Here is a 22,163-nt window from a genome sequence, read left to right as displayed (position 1 = left end):
GAACCAGCATTATCAAGCAAGACTCTGTATCCCCAGCAAAGACTGCTTAGCGTTTCACTGCCGCTAGAGGGCAGAATTTAACAATGTGGCCATGCATAAATGTGTTTTTTTTTCTTGCTGTTCACTTCTCAGAAATCTATATTTGAACATACAAACAGAATAGGTCTATTGTTACAAAAATGCAGTTGTGGTGAAAGAAAACTCAGAAGGTGCATTTCACACCATTACAGTAATAAATCCCTGAAATTATGTTGACAAAGTTAGCAGAGAGTCATTTTGTCCCACGGAAAACAAATATAAAGCTTGCACCGTGCAGCAAGGGGCTCCATCTGTTATTTTTTAAAGGCAGTACATTCGAACATTGGTGGATTTGTTCCCAGATATTCCGAGCCATTCCTCATCTGTATAGCTTTTTTCCACACACCCACTCTTCCATTTCCTCCACCCACACACCTAAAAAAAATCTATTTGGCAAGAAGGATTGTCTTTGAAAAAGTGCCCCCCAGGGCATCCACTTCCAGCTTCCCAATGGAAGTCTTGTTTTAAGACTGGCAGTTCTCATAACTTACAAAGTGGTACAAGGCGCGCCGCATAAATAAACCGACAGTGGTTGTATTTTAGACCGAGTATGTCACACGTTTCGATGTGCCCGCTCTGTCCTGCGAGGAAGGGTGTGGGTGCAGGGACCGAGAGGTTAATATTTCACTTTCATGATCACGGAGGGGCCAAATCCTGCCTGCTTGGATAATTTAATGTTTTCAGGTACAACATGGGCTGTGTGACTTCTCCGTATGGTCTGTGTATCTTGAACCTCCACACAGACCCTCCACCACCTAAGCAGCTATGGTGATGGAGCTGATATCAGGGCAGATCTAGCAGTGACCTGGTGGCCCAGTGGACTACTGCATCCGATGCAGGGATCGGTGTTTGACCCCATGGGCACAGGTTCGAATTCTTTGAGGTCCACTCAGCCTTTCGTCCTTCTGAGCTTCACAGAACGAGAACCCTTGAGTAGGGTAACAGTAAACAGCCCTTATCTGTCAATAGTGCCAAGAAGCCGTGAGAGTAAACGCATTACTTATAAATGCCTGTTATTGCATCATCGGCCATGACACTATAATGAACCGAGCTGTGAAAGGGGGTCTTTTCTTCCATTACCCACTAATTCTTTCCTGCGGTAGAAAAGATACACTCTCTAAGAATTATCTAGAGATTAGAAACCCAGGAGCTATAAGGCATTTCACCCTCCAAGCAAGCAAACAAAGGTGTGACTATGCAAATTCTCACTGAGACCAGGGTGTGTATTTTTTCTCTCTTGTGGATGGATGGGTTTACCCTGCTGTAATTTGCAAGGGGTGTTTTTTCTCCACTGCCTCCATCATTGACGTTGTAGAACAATCTGCCCAGAGTATTTCAGTAAGCTACAGCGTATGGTCAGTTTACTTACGTCGCGGTTCTCGCGGTCCATCCACCGTGATCTTGATGGCGCGGTGGTAGGTCGCCACTTGCGGAGGATTGGTGAAGACCGTAATGGTGAGTGTGAAGCTCTTTCCTAGAGGAGGAGCAAACGTGGGATGTTACTAGAGAGACTTTTACATTTTGATACTAAACTTGTGTCCTGAAAACAAATAGGGTCAGTTCTGCCAAAATACACAGGTATTGGGTATCAGCAAGTAGTGAAGAATACAAGAGCTTTATTTAATCAGAAAAACAATTGTTTTGTTTGATGCACTAATGGAGAGTTTCATACAGACTGAAACCCTTCTCAGACAGCATCATTATGGACATTATTGTCTTTAGTTTGTGGCCAAGGTTTTCATGGCTCGCCTGGCCACCTTGTTACGACCATATCACAAGAGTTGAGCACCGTGGCGATTCTTAGCTACAAGAGATTCTTGTGCAAGACACACCGAGCTACACGTTTGCCACGACACTCAATGTGTAAACTGATATAACTTGTCCTTTTTAAATGGAGATATAAGTTAAATTTGAAACAGTACATTTTAGATGCAATACAATGATTACCGAGGTCATCATAAAATAAAGTTGGTGGAGGACTTTATGGCTCATTTCAGCATGCTGTCTATACGTGTTTTATTTATAAATCCAATAGAACCAGGCCACATATATATTCACCGGTCTTCTTCGTCAACATGATGTCTGTTCTATCATGGCAAAGAGAGCAGCCCATTTCAACCTCATCCATAGAATCATGCAGACATTATAACCATTTATGCAAATTCTCAGCATACGAAAGGTCGTCTGAAAGGAAGAGCACCTCAGACAACGGTGGATGGTCCACACTTTCTGAAGTCCACCATCGGTGAAAGAACCAATTCCTACTCAACCATTCTTGTAAATAATATTGATGTTGCAAGGTTCAATCGTCGGAGCAAATCACGAAACTAATCATCCTGTGCCAACATTTAGAGGAAGGGGGTGTTCCTCCACCAAAGATTTTTTCTTTACATCCCCCCCACCTGGCCGACCATCTAAGGGATGCCGAAGTTATTGCCACGAGCCAGGGGGACCACAATTCCATTAGAATTGGGCTGAGTCTAGCCCCACGGCCCATGTTCACTTCTGAATGCAGGGCCAGGAATCTAATACCTTCCACCGATAGCTTGAGATTAATATGGAGTGGCGTAGACAATAATGATTTGCTCCAGACGGTGGTTAAGGAAAACATGCATCTTATAAACTCATCTTTATCAGACCAAGACCCACTCCCTGATGCCGTTCACGATTTTAATAAACTTTGCTCAGCCAAAAAAACGATTTTTTAAAAACCCACCTCACGTGTGAAGCATGACCCCACATGGTTCGATCACGAGTGCTCTGAGGCCAACAAACAATTGCGCAGAGCCTTATCATCTGATCCAAGGTGTATTTCCGAAGTGAAATCGGCTAGGAATAAAACTGCGATTGCCGTTCGGAAAGGGGAAATTTAAAAAAAAAACGCTGGGAGGCATTAGTGATAGCGGCAGACACCAAAAAAGGTGATACATTTTGGTCAGCTGTGAGGGATTTGCGATCTATGAGGCAGCTTCTTACCCCCATCAGCTGTACCATTGCAACTGAGTTCTGGGAAAAACACTTCACAGAAATGTATGCTGCACCCGTACAAGAGGCAGATCATTTTGAGCCGGGGCCACTAACCAAAATACAGATGACCCTATCTGATGTGGAAGAAGCGATCCATCTGAGTGTGGGTAATAAAGCCCCTGGACCAGTTGGTTTACCCATTGATCTCATCAAACATAAGCCAGATTTCTGGGCGCCCCTATTTTTAAATGTTTTTAATAATTTAATGTATGCTCCGCTACCCAGCACCTGGTCCACAAGCATCATCTTCTCGATTTCTAAAAAAGGGGATCGCTCCCAACCTAATTGTTACAGGCCAATCTCCCTAATTGATAATACTTTAAACATTTAGGTAGAGTCCTATACAATACGATTTTAGAGTGCTCCGAGGAAAATTTAATTTTATACCCCTGTCAACTGGGCTTCCGAAGTAAGGTGGGCACCAACGAACAATGTCTCAATCCTAATCTAACCATGGGCAAATACACCATCGCACGGGCTTCCCCAATCTATTTGGCCTTTATGGATTTGAGTTCAGCTTTTGACCTTGTTACTAGGTCAAAGCTTTGTTCTATCCTTTTGACCTATGGATTGGATGAGAACCTGGTGTATTTCTTGGCACACCTGCATACAGATCTCAAAGCCCGGGTGAGGTTTGGCTGCGGGGGCGAGGTTACTGAAGCCATTGATCTGGGAAGGGAAGGGGGGTCAGGCAGGGTTGCATTCCGGCCCCCCTTCTCTTCATTATCTACATCAATGGACTGAACAAAACCTTCAAAATCATTAACCCAAGATGTTCCAAAAATCAATGGCAAACCACTGCCCGTACTACTCTACGCGGATGATGCGGTCCTCATGGGCCGCACTCCGAATTCCCTACGTACGTTAGTGCAGGGCAGCTTAGACCTACGTACTAATTTTAAAAAGTATTTTATAATGTCATGTGGTCCAAAGAAACGTCAGCTTAACTCTATATTTGTGGACAACCAGAAGCTGATGAGCACCAGTGCCTTCCCTTATCTTGGGGTGGTCTTTGCTGCGAACGGCTCCTGGAGTGAGCATATGGCTCACTCCAGGAGCAAGCTCTCAAAGGCCTCCAACTCAATTCTTAGCCTCCCACGCCCAAAGAGAACAGGTGCCATTTTAGCCATTTAATTTTTTTTTAAATCCAAATGTGTACCAACAGCTATGTATGGAGCTGAGGTTTGGGGTTTCACCAACAGCACCTGCATCCAACAGGAAGAGAATAGATTTTGCAGGAAGTTATTAGGCGTCCCAATCTCCACACCCCAATACACCTGTCATAAGGAACTTGACCTACATTTTATTGAAGATTTTATTAGGGCCCACCCTGCCCTTTTTTGGCTATTAGTCTGGAAAAACCCGGCCGCATCCCTACCAAGAGAGATCATTAGCGATTGTATAGGATGTGCAAAAGGGAAAGATATACCATGGCTGTCAGGGGTGCATCGGAGCCTTTGTAGCATTAATAAGGGAAGAATCTATTCAGATCCTAGCACAGCTATGGCTGCAAATAAAAGTGAGCGTAGAAGTGCGCTCTATTCGTTATATAGAGCAGAAAGGTTTGAAAAGGAATCTAAAAAATCCCTTGTCCATAGGTACATGGTCATTAAAAATCCTCCACACTCGTTGGCTAATTATATCACCCTGCCAGTGAGCAATTGGGAGAGGAGCCTCCTGTTTCGTCTAAGGGCTGGCACCATCAAATTTGTATTATGTTTTCCCCTTGGCTACCACCCTGACCTTGATTGTACCCCTTGTCCATGCGACGGCCAGAGTGGCCAAACCATTTTGCACTTCTTGTTTTTTTGCAAATACTATCTAAAGTATATTGCGTGGCTTTTAACTCCGTATTTTAAAAAGCACATGCCTATTAGTTTGGGAAAAGCTTATTTAAAATTACTTACCCTGGACAATGATGAGTTGATCTTTCGCACAGGCACTTTTTTGAGAATTGCAGTTCGAGCATGTCAAGTGATGTCTAAACCTTGAGCCATTATATTACCCTTTAATGATCGTCTATGAATTTTATGATTACTCTATATTGTATGCTGCTATGGTTTTATTATGACTCTCTAACTTGTAAATTTTTAACTTGTCTGTGGTGTTTTTGTGCTTTTATGGATACGATGTTATCTGAATAAAGTGTTATTTGAACCTTGAACCTTTTGATATTGATGTTGCAATATATTGAGGTTTCAACCAGGAGAATGCAAAATCACTTAATTTAATTCCCCAAATAATGCAAAATATATGGAAAATTACGATAAATGTACATGTAAATTATGTGAAATACCTTTTGAGGTAACTCGAGTGAAAATTCAGCATGAGCACATGCCTCACAATTAAACATTTCTCCCAGCAAGGGGCACTGGTCTGAAGACAAAATGTCTCTCATGATACATTTTTCTGTCTCTCACAAGGCATTTTCTGCTCAAACCAATCATCTGCAGTAAGGAAGTGTGCAAAATGTTGTGCTGGCGTAATTAGTGACATTCCACATAATTCGTGTAATGCGAAATTTCACAAATTAGGCAAGTGTAATGGATAATTTTACCTGAGTCTAATTTTGAAATCGGTTCCCTCTAATTGTTTTTTTTTTTCTATTTTCTTATTTTAGTGCAGTTATAGATTCCTCTATTCCTTTCCCTGCTGCATCCTACCCAGTGCGGGACACTCCTCGTCTGAATTGCACATCTTTAACTATTGTCACGCTTTACGTGTAGCTGTCTGGTGCAGCACGAAAAACGTCATTGTGAATTTCCGGTGATGCCACTTTTTAACAATAACTGTTAAAAGGTCCTAGTAGTACTTCTTCTTTCTTGTGTTTTTGTCCTCAGTGGCGCGAGGGCTGACTGGTACCCTGTGTGGGCAGAGTTACAGCTGAGTCACACCCTCCCACGCAGGTGCCAGGCTGTCTGACCCAGCACTGTATTTATTTACAACCCAGAGAACCTGCGCAAAACTCGGAAAAGAATACATTGTAGCCTATGAAGTGTCTGTTCAAAGCAGCCAGGAATACATAATCAGCTTGTGGTTTTATTAATGGTTAAATATTGCAGTGGCCTTCTTATATTTCCATATCTTCGTACAAAGCAGCTAATAAAAGCTGAGCTGCTGCCAACCACAAGGCACGCCAGTGGCCTGTGTGGTTTTGAACAGGATGGCTCAGCGAGTTACATGCTCGCCGCTGAGACATGCAGAAATCAGCAGGTCACGATTTTAAACCCTGGCGAGGCTGACTCAGCCTTCCAAGCTTCTGAGGTGGGTAGAGAACCACTGAATAGTTCAAAGTAATATCTGTTATTTTTAGCGCTTAGGAATAGTAAACAGGCCACATGAAACACGATATAAAAATTAATAAGAAATACAATCATGGATATTCTTGTCAGAGTTTAAGTAGATGCAGGAATCATACATGAAGCTAAGCATGTTATACTAGGGTTCTGTGGCTCAGCACACCATATGGCAACAGTGTGTATCATTCACTATGGAAAGGGTAACTTTAAGAGTTGTAGGATTCAAAAACACCAACCACCCCAAAAATAAACCAACAGCCTTTGCATGGAAGTGTTCCATGTGTACCCCTAATCAGTGCTTAATTTGTAAAATAAAAAGTGCCAGGGTTCTCATCAGAAGGCCACTGCAGCGTGCACCACGCATGGCTCCTAATATCACTGCAATAACAGTACCAACACAACTACCATCCACCACACACCTAGAAGTGTGACAATTCGGACTATTTTAGGCTCCCCATAGCTACAAGAATGGATTCTGCCACAGGTATTAGTCCTTTTAATGTCTAGTTAATCAATAAAAAAAATCGCTGTGCTGATCTCTTAATTAGGGTAGTTTTCCACATGGTGGCGCTGTTTGTCTAAGTGCCGATGTTGACAATTAAGTACCGGTGCTCAGTACTGGAAACCCCCGGCTCAAATTAAGCACGCTTTACCCCTAACCACTGGAGTTTGCATATAGATTGTTCTCACTGCTGCAGCATGCATTTGCAGCATTTATTCTGGTACAATCCAGCATCATCATATGGCATGATGCAGCCTCCATATTATTATTATTATTTTTTTTAACTTGCAGTTCCAAGATGATGGATGCCAATTTAGAATCACTGAAAATGTAAATGGATGCAAAGAGCATGCTTAAAAACGATCGTCCAGAAGGAAACTGCAACTGCCAGGCTCTGCAGAAAGATTTCCAAAAACATATTTTTTATGAACGTGATGGAAGGGGTGGGAGAGCCATCTGGAGAATCTGGTTAGGGAAGGGCGGGGAAAGCCACAGGAAGTAGGGGTCAGGCGAGCTATGATGGATCTTGAAGCAGGGGAGGAAAAAAAGGGATAGAAAGAAAAAAGGAGGGTTGGGGAAAGCAACAGACAAGGGGGAGGAGGAAGCAACACAGTGTGCATGGGGAGGGGGTATTTAGTGGGGAAGCAGCACACGAGGGGGAGAGCTAGAAAACGTATGCACTCACATGGCGTACTGTAAGAGCTAGAAAATAGTTGACCCTGAATATGACCTTTTGAAGTATTCAAGTCATCCAGCCAATAAGATGGCAAATGACCTACATCCAGGAAAGGGACACAGTTAGAGGAAGAGAAGCGATCGAATAAGAAGCAAGCAAATGAGACTGTCAAGAAAACCAACCAATGGTACGCATCGGCCAGTATTGGTATTGTTCACAATATGTCTCTCCGACAACACACAGCTTAAAGCTGCTAGTAGGTGACACCTAAAATGAAAACAAAAATTAATGCTTTTGTATTACAATTTGTGATCTCCCGGCTCACACCGTGGCAGGGATCAGATGCAGTCCGTGGTTCGATTAGAAAACGCGTTGAAGAAATGAAAAAAGAGTAATCTGATTTTTTTGTGTGCAAATTCTTTTTACTATATGTGGTGGCGCTACGCTTACAGCGCTAAGTACTGACTCGAGTGCACAGCTTACTCTGAATCAGTGAGCATCATAGCCCTTAGATCCCCAAATTCTTAGTACTATCAAATTTAAGTGACTTCTTTCGTTGGTAAATACAATTGGCTCCCATCAGTACACGCGTGTGAGCCACCTAGAGGCCGGAGAAGGTGAAAAATTGAATGCAACAACGTGCAGTGGGGACTGAATGACTGAGTGGTCAGGATATTTACTTCCATAATTATAGCAATACAGTTGACACCGCCGTGGACTAGGCAGAGAATGACAGACATGGCAGGATGCTCTGCTGGCACCAGAGGAACAAGGCAGATGAGCAGCTAAGGCCCAGCTGATCTGCACAATGCATCATGATGTATGCCTAGCCTGGCAAACCAAGGCGTAGGTGAGTGTAGACCACATACAGGTGCACTCCCAGGTGGAGATCTCTGCAGGCACTTCAGTTGTCAGGCTGAAGCAGGGTCTTCATATTGCCCTACATCATCACAGATACATAGAGAAGAGACTTATTTTAATCGATAAGAATAACAAAATATTCTGGGGTCAAATTTAAAGATGAATAGCTAGTGATTTCTGAAAATGATTACGCGTGCCAGGAAGACCGCTAGGTTAGATGCCCACAACACGGTCAAAGCTGTCCACTGTGTTACGCAGATGAAGGACTACTGACTTGCCAAGAACTCCCCTTTTATTCTGGCAGCAGTATTTGTGAACCAGAGGCGTGTTTATTTGAATCCCCCATTGGCCGAGGCTTGAGCATCCATTTCTGTTCAACTGGCCGCCAAAGATCCCAGGCTGGGCACAGAGGATGGCCTGCAGGTAAACATGACAGCATCACCACCTGCACAAGGGAAAGGGCCTGGAGTTGCTTTTATTGGTCTGTTCATTGCATCGATTCATACATATATTTGCCTCAGAGATGGGTATGGTTCCATAACATAAGGTATAGGTACATCATCCTCCTTTTCCTATACTGCATGAAGGTCACGGAGAGGGTAGGGTTCCAACTCGCTTATCTGATCGATACATTCCATCCATGGCTCCTGCTGCATTCTTCTCATCTGCACTGTTATTGTATAATCCAGGGCGGGCGCCTCCCTCCATGACTGGAACACGCTGCGCTTGCCAGAGCACAGTTTTCGAGAGTGGGCGGACACTCCCTTTCAGTAGCCGGGCCCGCCCTGAGGAAGGCTTCACCTTTTCACCCGACCGGAGAAACCCAGACAGACGCCTCCCCTGCAGGAAACACTTGGAAAATTCACTCTTGAAAAACATGATCTGACTGAGGAGCACAACTATGAGGTTCACGTACAAATGACAAAGACACCCTACTTGCACTTTTTAAAAAACAATTTATTGTATATGAAGAAGCCAACAGTTCTTCACACCAAGGCCTCTGCTAAACTCTGTAGTGAAAATAGTTATCCGATTACTTTTGAGCCCAATTAGTATGAATGGAACTAAGTTAGAGCACTCATATGTCGGGCTCTTATTGGTATTTGATTGTCAAAATTTAAAAGCTAACAATTTCATTACGTTACTGGTAGATTAGTGCAAAGCGCCTCATTCTTTGTTGCCATTTCTAGGTGTTAATACATTTCCGAACCAGAAGAGAATGTTTTTTAGTTACCTTCTTTGGCCCCCTGTCAGATGTGAGATGAGCTCTTCTGAGAGGACCCCTGGAGTGGCAGAGGCTGGCCAACTGACCGCATGGAAGATATGATTCAGGCTTGCGGGAGTGTGTATATTGACCTCGGTTGCTATACATGTGCATCAGTGGGAAACATATGCCAGGGTTTGGGTACTGAGAAGTGTGGAACATCTGAGCTAGAAGAGATTTCTAAGTGGTGGCTAAATGAGAATTGCTTTGAACTGCAGTAATGCTTTGCAAACTACTACTTAAAACAAGCATTGGCATAGCCAATAGGTCTCGCTTTTTGGGACCTTATAAGTATTTAGTTATGCAGTACAATATCCTTGGTGCAACAGCATTAGCTGTTGCATGGTTAAACACTTATAAGGCCCCAAAGGCGAGACCTATTGGCTATGCCAATGCTTGTTGCTTTAAAATTCTGGTCACCCTACCCTGACAGTCAGTATACATTTCCCGCAGATGTGTTATGGTAAAGGCAGTGTGTAGAGTTACCTAGGCTTATTCAAAAGTATTGAAGGGTTTGCCAAATGTTCACGCAGCCAGTGCTGAGGTTCTCTGGATAGATTTGTTTCTAGATTATTGCCCTTCATTAACAGAGAGTAACACGTCAGTTTGGGGGTGAACGGGAATGCGGCTAAATGGCTTTTAGGCCAAGTACCTCTCCCAGAATGCAGGTGTATCTGCAGGGTCTCGTCAGCCAGCGACTCTAAGAAGGAGCCACAGGGGCAAGAGTCGCACGCTGCCTGGCGTCACGATCAGCACACGTGTCACCAATGCTCCACACATACACAGCACTGGCAACATATGGCTAACATTTCAATACTTGTGAGTGAGCTAAAGTCACTCTGACTGAATCTTGCCTCAACCATAATGTATCTGGGGGAAAGTTCGAGATGAACAGAGAGCGAGTGAAGAAGAAACAAAGACGGGAGTCAGAGAAAAGTCCAGGAGGCACAAGAAAGACAGAGAGAGGCAGACTGAGATGAGGAGGGAGAGCAAAGGAGGGAGAAAGAGGGCTCAAGACAGATAGACATCTATAAGAAGAAACAGGAGAGTGAAATATGGAAAGATAGAGCGAAAAACAGAAACTGAAAGAAAGTGACAGAAAGCAAGAGAGAGAGGGAAATGGCAGAGAGGAGGGTTGATCAAGGAATGCACGTGTGAAAACACGCTGAAAGTAAAAAAAAACAAGGTATGCACGTGTAAAAAACGCACTGAGAGTTATAAAAAAAAAGGAATGCGCGTTAGAGAGAGGGGGAGCAGGAGGTGAGCCCGGGAGTGGTGTGCACGTGCGCGCGCAGTCTGCTCTTTTTCGAAGCACACACTCGTGCTTGCGGCGCGCCCCTGCGTGCTCCCGCAAGGTGTATGCCGCCACAAAGAGCTGAACGACAGCTAAAGGTCTCCTATGCAGCGCATGCGCGACCTAAAAAGCTCGGTGGGATGCGCACTGTATTTTAATGTTTCTTCCATTTTGCCCTCCCGCTTATCCTCCCTGTCATGGTGTAAAGATATTTCTATTTTATCTCTCTGGCACTATTAATTTAAGTTCCCTTCAGCAAACCTGCGATTACAAGATAATTACATTTCCATCCTAGCAAGACGGCTCAGCTTCTCAAAATGGCAGCCAAGTGCCGCTTGGACCAGCGGCTGCACACAACATCCTCCTTTAATGGAAGCAATGCAGTGGAATGGAAAATAATGACGTGAAAGTGCTGAGAGGCTTGGAAATCTTTGTAATTATAATTTTTTGAAGATAAAAGGGAAACTAAATGGACGAATCGCACTCAGATCACAGCAGCTTAGGCATGGTGCATGCACTGGAGTGTACCTTTAATACTTTCAATATGAACAATAATTTCTCATGCATTCGAAAGGAAGCAAAAGGATGCATTCATAAAAATGCAAAGAAGGTGGAACTAAAATACTCCTGTGGGCCGATGCAAGATGTGATTGACAGTGTCTCAAACCCATGCCTGAAAGTTCCAGAGGTAAATAACCTATTAATGGCTGGAGGCTGAACTGAAACATTTTAGAGAGTATATGAAATACACAATATTCACTGTGAAAGGGGCAAGCACAATTCCTCTTTAGTTCTATGAAGGAGGTAACCTTCAATTACTATCTAGTTATAGGAAGGGCCACTGGAATTATACGATTTTGCAGCTGTGGCATTTTCTTCATAATTATGGATTTACTGCATTTGCCATTTAATCCATCATCTGCTGCATAATCTGACGTTTTCAGCCCAAAGAATGTTTCTAGCTCAAAAGGTAAAAGAAAATGAGTCAACATGTGTTGCCACAAAGCGAAAGAAGCTTCACAAAGGTTGACCAGTCACCCTTCCAGTGTTCTGTAATTGAGTGTCAAAGTGGTACTAATGATTGAAACTTTACCCAGATAGCGTTAACGTGTGTTAAAATAAAATAAAAAGAATGAGGTAATACAAACACAAAATGTGGGGCATTAGGCTGCATAATTTGCCTTTTTTTGTTTCATAATTTAGTCGACCCTGCCACATAATTCGGTACTCTCTTTTCTTATAATTCCAGTGGCCGTGATTAGAGGTAAGTAAGGTATATCTAAACAAGAGCAGCATCAATGCCTTGCTCAGCCAAGATGAACTCACCTCTTTTCAATATTACCTCAACGCTATACTTTCACATACGCAAAAAAAGACTGGATAGCACAAGCGTATAAACCTAAAAAGAAAACAAGCTGTGACTTGCTTCTTCAACCTGTATTGTTTTAAAGAGAAATTAAACTGAATACAATCCCTGCCATATCTCATCACACGCCTGTTAAGCACAACCCATAACTTCTGTCACACAATGGAAAGTTGAAAGTCTGTCTGTACTGTTGGGTCAAGATCCGTTTCTTAAAATATAGTTCCTGTGTCTCCAGAAAAGTCTGAGGTGTCTTGAGTGTTATCCTATGCTAATGATCAGTTCAGTAAATCCCCATCACACTGGATTTGTCAAACCAGGACAAGACATAAACCATAGATAAAAATACAGGAAGCCACAGCAATTCTGGAGTTCTTTGCTGCCATGTTTTCTTTCCAATGTTAATGCTGCTGCTCATATGATGCTTCACCTAGTAGCAGTGTCATTCATGGGCCTCGACCCAGGGGTATACACTGTTTTAATGGATATGACTTGTACGCTCACATGCATGTACATCGCCAGAGTTCATGAACAGAACTGCTGTACCTGCCAACTAGCTTTGTCCGTCGATCTCAGTGGACCACAGAAGCGAGACCATAGCTCATGTGCCATGATACATGTCAAGTGTGCAGACAACGTGAGAGTCATGGAGAGCTCGTCAATTGAAATGGCTGGGGAGTGCTTATTCTCATCAACGGGGGTCTTCAACTTGACCAACAAAGCTATGACCCATACACCACTGAGAGACCCCTTGCTGTAGAATTCATGATCAATCACAACTGACGGATCTGGAGACAGTGACTTCAAGATTATATTCTCTCCAGAGCTGGACACAACAAAGACCGATGCAGATCGTATCTAGACTAATTCTCACAAACATGGAGTCTTGGCCCAAACAGACAAGCAGATGACCTACAGTATTCCCTAGATATATCTGAGAATTTTCATGCAAACAATGCTAGTATAAATTCTCTGTTCTTCCAAATGGAGCAGAAAAATGGCTTTATATTTTTGAAGCTGTAGAACTTCGAAAAAGAGGTACAGACTATGAGACATTTTTGAACTTTCGAACATTGAAACTGGAATTTAACAGAAACTGGACCATGACTGTTTTCTCCTTCATTGTTCCAGAGCAGCCACTGCTTAGTCTATAGTTGTGTGTGAGCAGCAAGCCATCCCTCGTGTTACTTATAGCGTTAAAGTGATCATGTATGTGCGCTGTACAAAGCATGGCTGGAAGCCTGCATGGACATAAAGAACAGACTGCACTATTTCATAAGGTACCTTGCAATTAAACTTGTTAACAGATACATTTTTAAAAGCCAGAATAGTGATATGTCCAATAACAGCAAAGAAGGGTGGTAAAGCATATTCTTTTTGAGTGGAACTTTTAGGTGAGCATTAGACAGAAGGGAGGGTTTGGGATGATGCAGGCGTTTATGGTCCTATTGCAGTTCTTAATTTGAGCCGGTGGTTTCTGGTGTTCGGCAGCCGCACTTAATTGTAAACACCGGCGCTTATGACAGTCTGCCACATGGTGACTCTGTTTGTCTAATATAGAGACAAGCAAAACAACAGTTGGTTATTAATTCAATATACCTTAAAAGGGCTGTTGCTTGCTTTCCAGGCCATTCCTACAGCTTTGTGGGCCGTCTAATAGTCTTGTAGGGTTTTATGGTTAGTAGTTGTGTTGGTTCTGCTGACAAAAGCAATGGGCTGGTGCAAGCTGCAGTGGTCTCCTGACGAAGGCCCCGGCACTCATTTTTCACAAATTAAGCATGGCCTTATTTCTCAGTGTTAACACGAGAAATTGTGAAATTAGGGTGTACATTGCCACCTGTGCACTGTTACTCCCAGATGATCCAGACAGGAGCTTTCTTCACATCCACCAAACTGATCTGACACTGCAGAACAATCTCCAGTTACTGTCGGCGGAGATGGTAGCGGTCTGAACAAGGAATGCAGCGCTCATGGGCACCGTGACCCAGGGCTCCCATCACCAAGGGATTACTGCGTGTGTACTTTGACGTCACGCCTATTGTGAAAATTCAAAATATGCGAGTGAATCATAGCTTTTAGCATCCATCAGGTGTTTGCACAAGAGGCCGGTTCCCATTCAAAGGACTTGTTTCCCATAGAGCGCTGCTTGGGCGAGCTGCATGCACTTAAACGGCTCTGGTTAGGATGCTGTGCTTTCTGGGTTTTTTTTTGTAGCTGTTTGAAAGACACCCTAAGCTCTCCCTTTCCACACCCATAACTGCTCAACAGCCTCCTATCATGTTTATTTTTTAGGTTTTGTATTAGCCAAGACCTTTTGATATTAGTAAAATAATACATATTATACTTACCTCTATGGGCCGTCAGCCTGCCCCTTTAAATCATGCAGCAATGAGCCATTGGTGGATGTTACTGTGAATGACGAAATTCTGTTCCTTCACAAGGACCACATCTGCACACAAAGTGGTTCCCTTGAGTGCCAAGAACTACCATGGTAATGTTTAATTTTTAAGCAACAAAAATATTTGTTTCTATTAATATTGACAAGGGCTCAGCAGCGCCCATAATAATGTTTTATAAAAACACTGGCTCCCATAACAAAGTTTTATAAAAATCATCACAAGCACCGGGGAAAGGCAAAAGGCTGGCAGCCAACAGCAGACCAATTGGCTTTGCCAATGCTTGTTAATTAAAGGAACATGTTATTTGCAGTGTATGTTTTTTATTTATTTTGGATTTTGCTAGATTTATGAATTATAGGTTTTAACTTCAGGGTAGAGGAAAAAGTAGCTCGGCAGAGCCAAAATGCAGATTTTTAACGTGGCTGACAATTAATCACTGAATTCGCCTTCGATTCAATACGAACAAAAATGTATGCATTGAATATAGAGCTCAATTTAGTACCCGGTGTCGGAACTACAGCCAAGCAGATGTAGCCAGCACGAAGACATAGAGGTTTATCTCCACATATAGTTTCCATGAGGTTCAGTCAGTAGTTAGCCGAGGAAGACGAAAAACAACAATCAGCGTTTAGCAGGGATTTAAGTGGGATGAAAAAACTGGGGGTGGGGGCCTCTATAATCAAGTGTGTGGCTTAAACATATACATTAACATTTGCGTTGAGTGCCACCCTACCTACACATTTGCATAGAATCACAACTGCAACTGGCATACGTGACCTTTGCTTTGTGCAATTTACAGAGGACAGGGATTGGCTGATTTTGCAGCACGGAACAAGCTACAGCTGCTGAAAATCAGCACGACCTGCTGATTCCGCCTACTCGTCCAACTCCACGGAATCTTGCAGAGTTTTATGTAACTCTGGGGCATTTCACAGAGTGAAACTCTGCGATTCCTCCCCCTCCCTCCCCCCCCACCTCTAATGCAGTGGTCACTGAAGCACGTTGCATATGAGATGCAACTAGGAAATTGCAGCAAAGAACAAAGATGTAAGAGGATGAAAGGATTTTAGAGTAAAATGGAAGATGTAAAAGAATATAGGAACCAGGAGTAGAATTGTCTTTCATTGGCCACTGAGTCGCTCTTGTTGCGATATTTCGCAATGCATAGTTCAGTTAGGCTACTGCTAGAGCTTGAAATATGAACAGTGCTAGAAATCACTGTCTGTGGGTACCAATGGAAGTACCATGTGGCAGTGAGGCACACATGAGAAGGTGGAAGATATCCCCTACATTATGACAGTTGCTGACAGAATTGCACGTTCCACAACTCGACACACACACCTGGGGGCACATTTACTATTATTTCACGTAAGGCACGCAGCAAGAAACTTTCTGGCATGTATTGTGTGAAAGGTAGAGAGCAGAAATGCTCCATATTTACTGAGATATGGGGTGTTTATGCTCTCTCCTTGCGGTGGTGCAATGTGTGCGGCTTCACGCCAAAGCAGGCACACTTGCAAAACAGTGCAAGAGTGCCTGTGTTATGGGCAGGATTGTTTTTGTGCAGGAAGGGATACCTTCCTGCAGAAAAACAATCCAAAGAGCTATTTTCCTCTGTCTATGCATGATGCAAAATGCATCATGCATAGAAAGACAAAATAACGAGGACAAAAACAAATACATTTTTCTGCTCATTACTCCATCATCTGGGAGGTGTACCAATTTGAAACCACCCCAGGTTTTCACACTTTTATAAATCTGGAATTGCGCCAGATCCATGGATGCATGCACCAGAATACCCATGCTCCACCCATGGAACGCCTCGCAGCTCGAAATGTAAGGTAAGGCAGCACGATCAGCTGCATTGCATTACATTTCTTTACAAAGCCACGGAAGGCAGCGCAGATTGCCCCTTGTGTGGCTTTGTAAATCTGAATTAAGGATTTGCCTTGCGTTACCTTGGGTGATGCAAGGACAACACAATTCCTTAATAAATATGGCCCTCAATTTCTGGTCTTCTATGCAGATGCATGCTTTTTGGGCACTGATTTTTTAGGGAATGTCATTGGTGTAGACAGTATTACTTTTTTAGGGGATCTAATAATAATGTGCGCTTCTATGTAGTAGACTATTTCACAAATTGTTGTCAATAGGCAGTGGCGATAAAATAACAGGCTGTATTGCTATCGGAACAAAGAGCCAGTGGTCACTGTTTTGCATCAGTGGGAAACTAGAAAAGAAATATTTGGACAGGACATTGCAGCTGAATACCAAATCTCCCTGTGGTATGAATGAGAAAGAAGACATGCACTTAAATAATGACTTTCTGTGTCCTTCTTGGCATTAAATATTTTCACATATTACTGTAAGTGTACATTGAAAGCAATTTTTCAACTACATTTGTCAGGTGATTTTCTGCACTATAATATACTCTTACGGTCTATAGATGCAGCTTTGATGTAGCTTTTCATACGTGTCTATATTTCTGTCTGGGATAATTGCATAATTCTCTAATATTAATAATTCCCCTGAGGGAACAGATTTTTGGTTTGTTCGCATCGCCTGCATATTTGTACATGTTATTTCTGAGGTGTAAGACAGTAAATCTCTTAAGTTGCGCTAAATAATCGTGTTGATGCCAGTCCATCCTCGTGAATGCACACATACGCCTTCCTAAAGTAAAGATGGGCTGTTTTTGGCCCTTGTGCATGTGTGACCTGCTACTATTTAGTACATGACAAATTCTGTAGGAATCCACAAGACCTTGAGTTCACAAGACACCAGAAGCAGCCTGTTTTTTCTTCTTTTCGTTGAAGGACAACTTCATACGGTTTCCTCTGGGGCACTCCGTTCATGATAATTTTGCCTATGGCTTCAGCTGTGCTGGGCTGGCGGCACACTGATCGCTTAAGCACAATTTACCAATTGGAAGCAAAGCCGAGACATTAGCAATTTTCCTCTTCTCTATTGTTAGGCTGGCTCTGATTTGCAATGGCAATGTTTTGAATAATTTCTATTTTGGGAGCACTCCTGTATTAAGGAGACCTGGAAGACATTAAACCCTGCAGCACTGCCAGATGGAACAAGATCCTTTGAAACTATGTGATCTCATGCTTTGTGGCAGGACGGTGTTTTCACAAACATGCGTGATGCTTCTGGACTAACCACATCATAGTGCACGTAAAACTTCTGTTTTTTTATCCTCTTTTTTCCATTATCATTGACTTAAGTGTTATGTACTACCTGCCATATGTTATAAGGATATCACAAGTCTCTAAAGTATATCATGCCGTATGGAGGAAAAGGTCAAAGGCAGAGTTCCTTTATACAGTCACAGAACTTTGAAGTGGTTTGCTTTATCATTTAAACACTCGGCAGAGGGTATTTTATTCCTTCTACTACATAGCCATGCTATCATGCTTCATCCTACCCACTTGCATTTTTTGTATTTTGCTCCACTTGAAAGAGGAATAAATGTTGAATCCAGAGTGGAAAAATGTCAATACGTGGCCTGTAGTTTGTTGCAAAAACATGTTTTAGTATGTAGAATGTTTAACCTCCAAGGATGTGTATGCAAAAAATAAGCAGACTGGCATAATTTTCTTTTGTCTGCTAATGATTATTAATTTTCTGGGAAATGAAGAGTTCAGAAGAAAGGGAGCCAAAAAGTATTGTTTAATCGGTGGTTGTAATTCTGCATTATGACCTGCCTTTCAACCTGTCTGCTGGCTTTGGTATGAGGCGTCTAGATGTCACTACTCAACTGAAATGACTAATTACACTAGAGTATTTATGATTAAAAAAAATACAGTTTGGTGACTACTGATGCCAAAGCCAGACAGTAGTAAGAACATTGTAAACTCCATTTCATACTTTTGTTACATGCTTTCAACATGTTGATAACATGTTAATGATATTGACACTATTGATTATTAGTATAGTTTTAATTATCATAATGCTACAAATGAAAATAATTATGTTGCTGCTCTAATACTATTTTCCTACATAAGAGTAACAATATCGTAACACTAACTAAAAGTGTTGTTAATGTTACCACGTGATTTAATGACAATAATAATGAAAAATAATAATAAAAAAGAACAATAAAAAATAAAAAACGAACTATAGTAATATTAATGATAGCAAATGTAAAGTATGAACATCAATATAATAAGAATAGTTAAACGTACTTAGAGAGAAATGTATATATTGTGGGTAATGTTGCCAATATTGAAGGTTTGTGGTAGGCAAAAAGGGTGAAAAAAAGATTTACCTCCTTCAAGCAGGTTGCGTGGCCTTGGAGAGAGGCAGATTGCACAACACGTGCGTGCCGCAGTGCCATGGAGTCCCAAGATGATCTTTCACAAACTTATTAATAGATGTCACAATTTCTTCTGTATCTCCCTCGGTGTCCACTGGCCCCTAATCCTGAAAGTCCTCATTCCATTTCTTTCTATCCTGTCTACCACACGTGCAGTTTCAAGTTGTAGATGTGCGCCATTATTGTACATGTCTGGGCACAAACAATGGTCTTTTGTTGCTCTTGAGAGAACAAATTAGAGAGGTCAGGACCTCAGGGTGCCAAGAAAACAATTAGCGGATGGATTGGCCCGTTTGAACAAGGCCCGCTGATGATGATAGTTGTATGAGCAACAACCACAAGGGCGGAGCTTCAAACAGTGGCGTTGGTATTGGTAGCATCAGGAAGTGAGATGTAGTAATTTCTTGGGACCACAAACTACTTTCTAAGTAGCTGTTTGTTAAGTCAGGCAAACAATGTAACAATAGACACTTTTGAGATCTGGGTCTTGCTCAACAAACTGAAATATACGTTAGGTTTTAGAAAAAAAAACATGTATAGAGCTTGATCAAGTGTGAACAAAAGGAATCGCCATATTTTTTCTTGAAGAAAGGCTAAAGAAAGTAGCCAGGACAGCACATTTCGGAATTTCTAGAAGCACATGTTCATAAAGTTACAATTGGCAAGAAACAAGGTGAGACAGGAGATCAAAATGGCCAGTGTATTTACTCAGCTCTCCTCTTGTATGGCGGTCCGATGGCGTGCCAGCTGAGCCTTCTGCCAATGACCCCACAAAGTGTATCAACAGAGCACGTAAAGACCCGAGACAAACCATTACACAAGGCCCGCCCGCCCAGTTCATATTTTGCCACGTCTCCTTGGACTGATCCGACGTGTGGTGTTCATATGCATGGTATAGAAGCTTACCCCTCTGCATCTAGACTGCACCTCGTTTGCATTGAAGGAAGCTGCAAGGGCGGCTCCTGTGCTGCCTGGGTAGATGCCCAATATTATCTTAACTGGACTCAGGACCACCCCTTCCATAAGCCAAGATCCCTTTCTCCCACACACAACAGCCCTTCTTTACCCAACCTGTCAATACCATTCGATGGCCATTTCACTTTCGGCGCGGTCTCCTCAATATGCACCTCCTGGTGGTTTGGGAGAAGCACATTTCTTTTGTGTCTGTCATTCGTCAGCTAGCTCTCGTTTGAAGTAGAACTAGACCATGCCAGAGCAGACGATTATTCTTATTGCTAAAATACTTACAATTAATATAGTGGATTTAAAGTAAAAGCGCCCAACAAATCTTGTTTTACTAGCTGAAAACAAGGAGTGAACATGTGTGTGTGTTTTATATGTTTTGCTAATTGTTCTAGCTCCTGACACGTGTTTCGCTCTTGCAGAGCTCTTCCAGGGAATGCTGGATCCTGAATATTTTGTGAGGTTGTCCCTAAAAGGCCACACTGGAGGAGTTGTTCCTCAAAAAAGCATGCAGTTGAATAGACATTTAGGAAAGTTCTGGTCTTTAAACAGTAATGCGGTCAATTATCCACTCTCTCTGTCTCTTTCTATCATGTTCACGAAATTGGGACACACACACATGCACACACACACATACACTACAGGACTGTTTTTGACTGATAAAAACCACGATAATTCGATGTTCTGAACTCCTCTTCTCAAGACTATTCTGACACAGTGGCAATAGCAATAAATGGGCCAAAAACAACTTGAAGTTGAATGTGCTGGAGGCAATTGATGGGTTCAGGAACATGATCAGTGGATTTCCACAGTAAGGGGTGGGCCGTAAATGATTGTACAAAAACTCCTCGCCCATCTCATTGGAAAACTCAACCTTCATGGATCATCAGGACACAGTCTTCCTACATTGTGCACTGAATATAGCCATCACACACCGCACGTCTACCATGGATGCGTCCGTAGCCTACAGCCACTTCCTGCGGCACATCATTAGCCTTTAATCCTGAATATTGCATTATGCACTGAAGCACGGCTGTGTTATTGTAAGCTGATGCTCTCTACCTGCCCAGTATTGCGCTATAGACTTGTACTGGAATGCAATGATGTGCTCATCGACCAGGTTTAATTTTCCCATACATACGATACTAATTGTGCGATGAATCATTGACACAGTATCTATGAAGCAACCACTGAAATTCAAACATAGCAACAAACAACACTAAACAACTACAAAATCGTCCCTTCCACTACCTTAGTTTCTTCCGCTAAGGGGACCCCATGTAAATCTTCCATATTTAAACGGTGGCATGTGCCACTATTTAACATTAGCAGTAAGAACAGAGGAAGGACAGAAAGTTGGACAATGCAACCATACACCTCCAGTCACAGATCTGGATTTAATCCATTGTTTTTTTGCTCACCATGCCATCCCAGTTTGGACCCAGTTTGACCCTGGTCCTCATGGGAACAGTCCAGCCCTAACTGCCAGGCGAGGTCCTTACAGGACCAGAAACAAGTATCCTGGACCCAGTTTCGGGGTATCACCCCTCTTCAGCAAGGCTAGCTTGAATCCACTGGCACAATGAGCATGAGACCCACGTCTGGGCATACTCTTCCCACTTTTGATGAGAAAAGTTGGGTGACAGAAGCAAAAAGAACAGATGATCGATGGAATGTTGAACAATGCCAACATTCACCCCCAATCACAGATCTGGGTTTAATCCATTGTTTTTTTGCTTACCATTCCACTCCAGTTTGGACCCGCCCATATGCAAATCAGTCTTAAACCTGCTCCTCGTGGAAACAGTCCTGCCCAAAATTCCAAGCCAGGTCCTCCCTCGACCAGAACAAGCATCCTGGGACCAGTTTAAGGGTATCAGCCCTTCATCAGCCAGCTTGAATCCAGTGCCACAGCGAGCACAGGAACAATGTCTGGGCATACCCCACCCAATTAGGGCGACAAAAGCAAAAAGAGCAGATGATGGATGGTATAATGAACAATGCAAACATTCACCCCAGTCACGGATCTAGGATTAATCCATAATTTTTTTGCTCACCATGCCACCCCAGTTTGGACCCAGCCATACACAAATCAGTCTTGACCCTACTCCTCATG

General features: G+C 42.7%; 1 protein-coding gene across 7 annotated transcripts in view; it reads right to left on the bottom strand.

Annotated features, from left to right (window-relative positions):
• Window positions 1-22,163, bottom strand: part of RUNX1 (RUNX family transcription factor 1) — a 520,192-nt gene that overhangs the window by 85,034 nt on the left and 412,995 nt on the right. For all 7 annotated transcript variants that reach the window (XM_085621323.1, XM_085621319.1, XM_085621321.1 and 4 more), the window contains one exon: window positions 1,448-1,552. In XM_085621323.1, the coding sequence (XP_085477449.1) occupies window positions 1,448-1,552 (105 nt within the window). The remainder of the gene's footprint in view (window positions 1-1,447; window positions 1,553-22,163) is intronic.

The sequence above is a fragment of the Triturus cristatus genome, chromosome 8 (genome assembly GCF_964204655.1).
Source record: "Triturus cristatus chromosome 8, aTriCri1.1, whole genome shotgun sequence".
NCBI lineage: Eukaryota > Metazoa > Chordata > Amphibia > Caudata > Salamandridae > Triturus > Triturus cristatus.
This window is presented reverse-complemented; position numbering and strand designations above follow the sequence as displayed.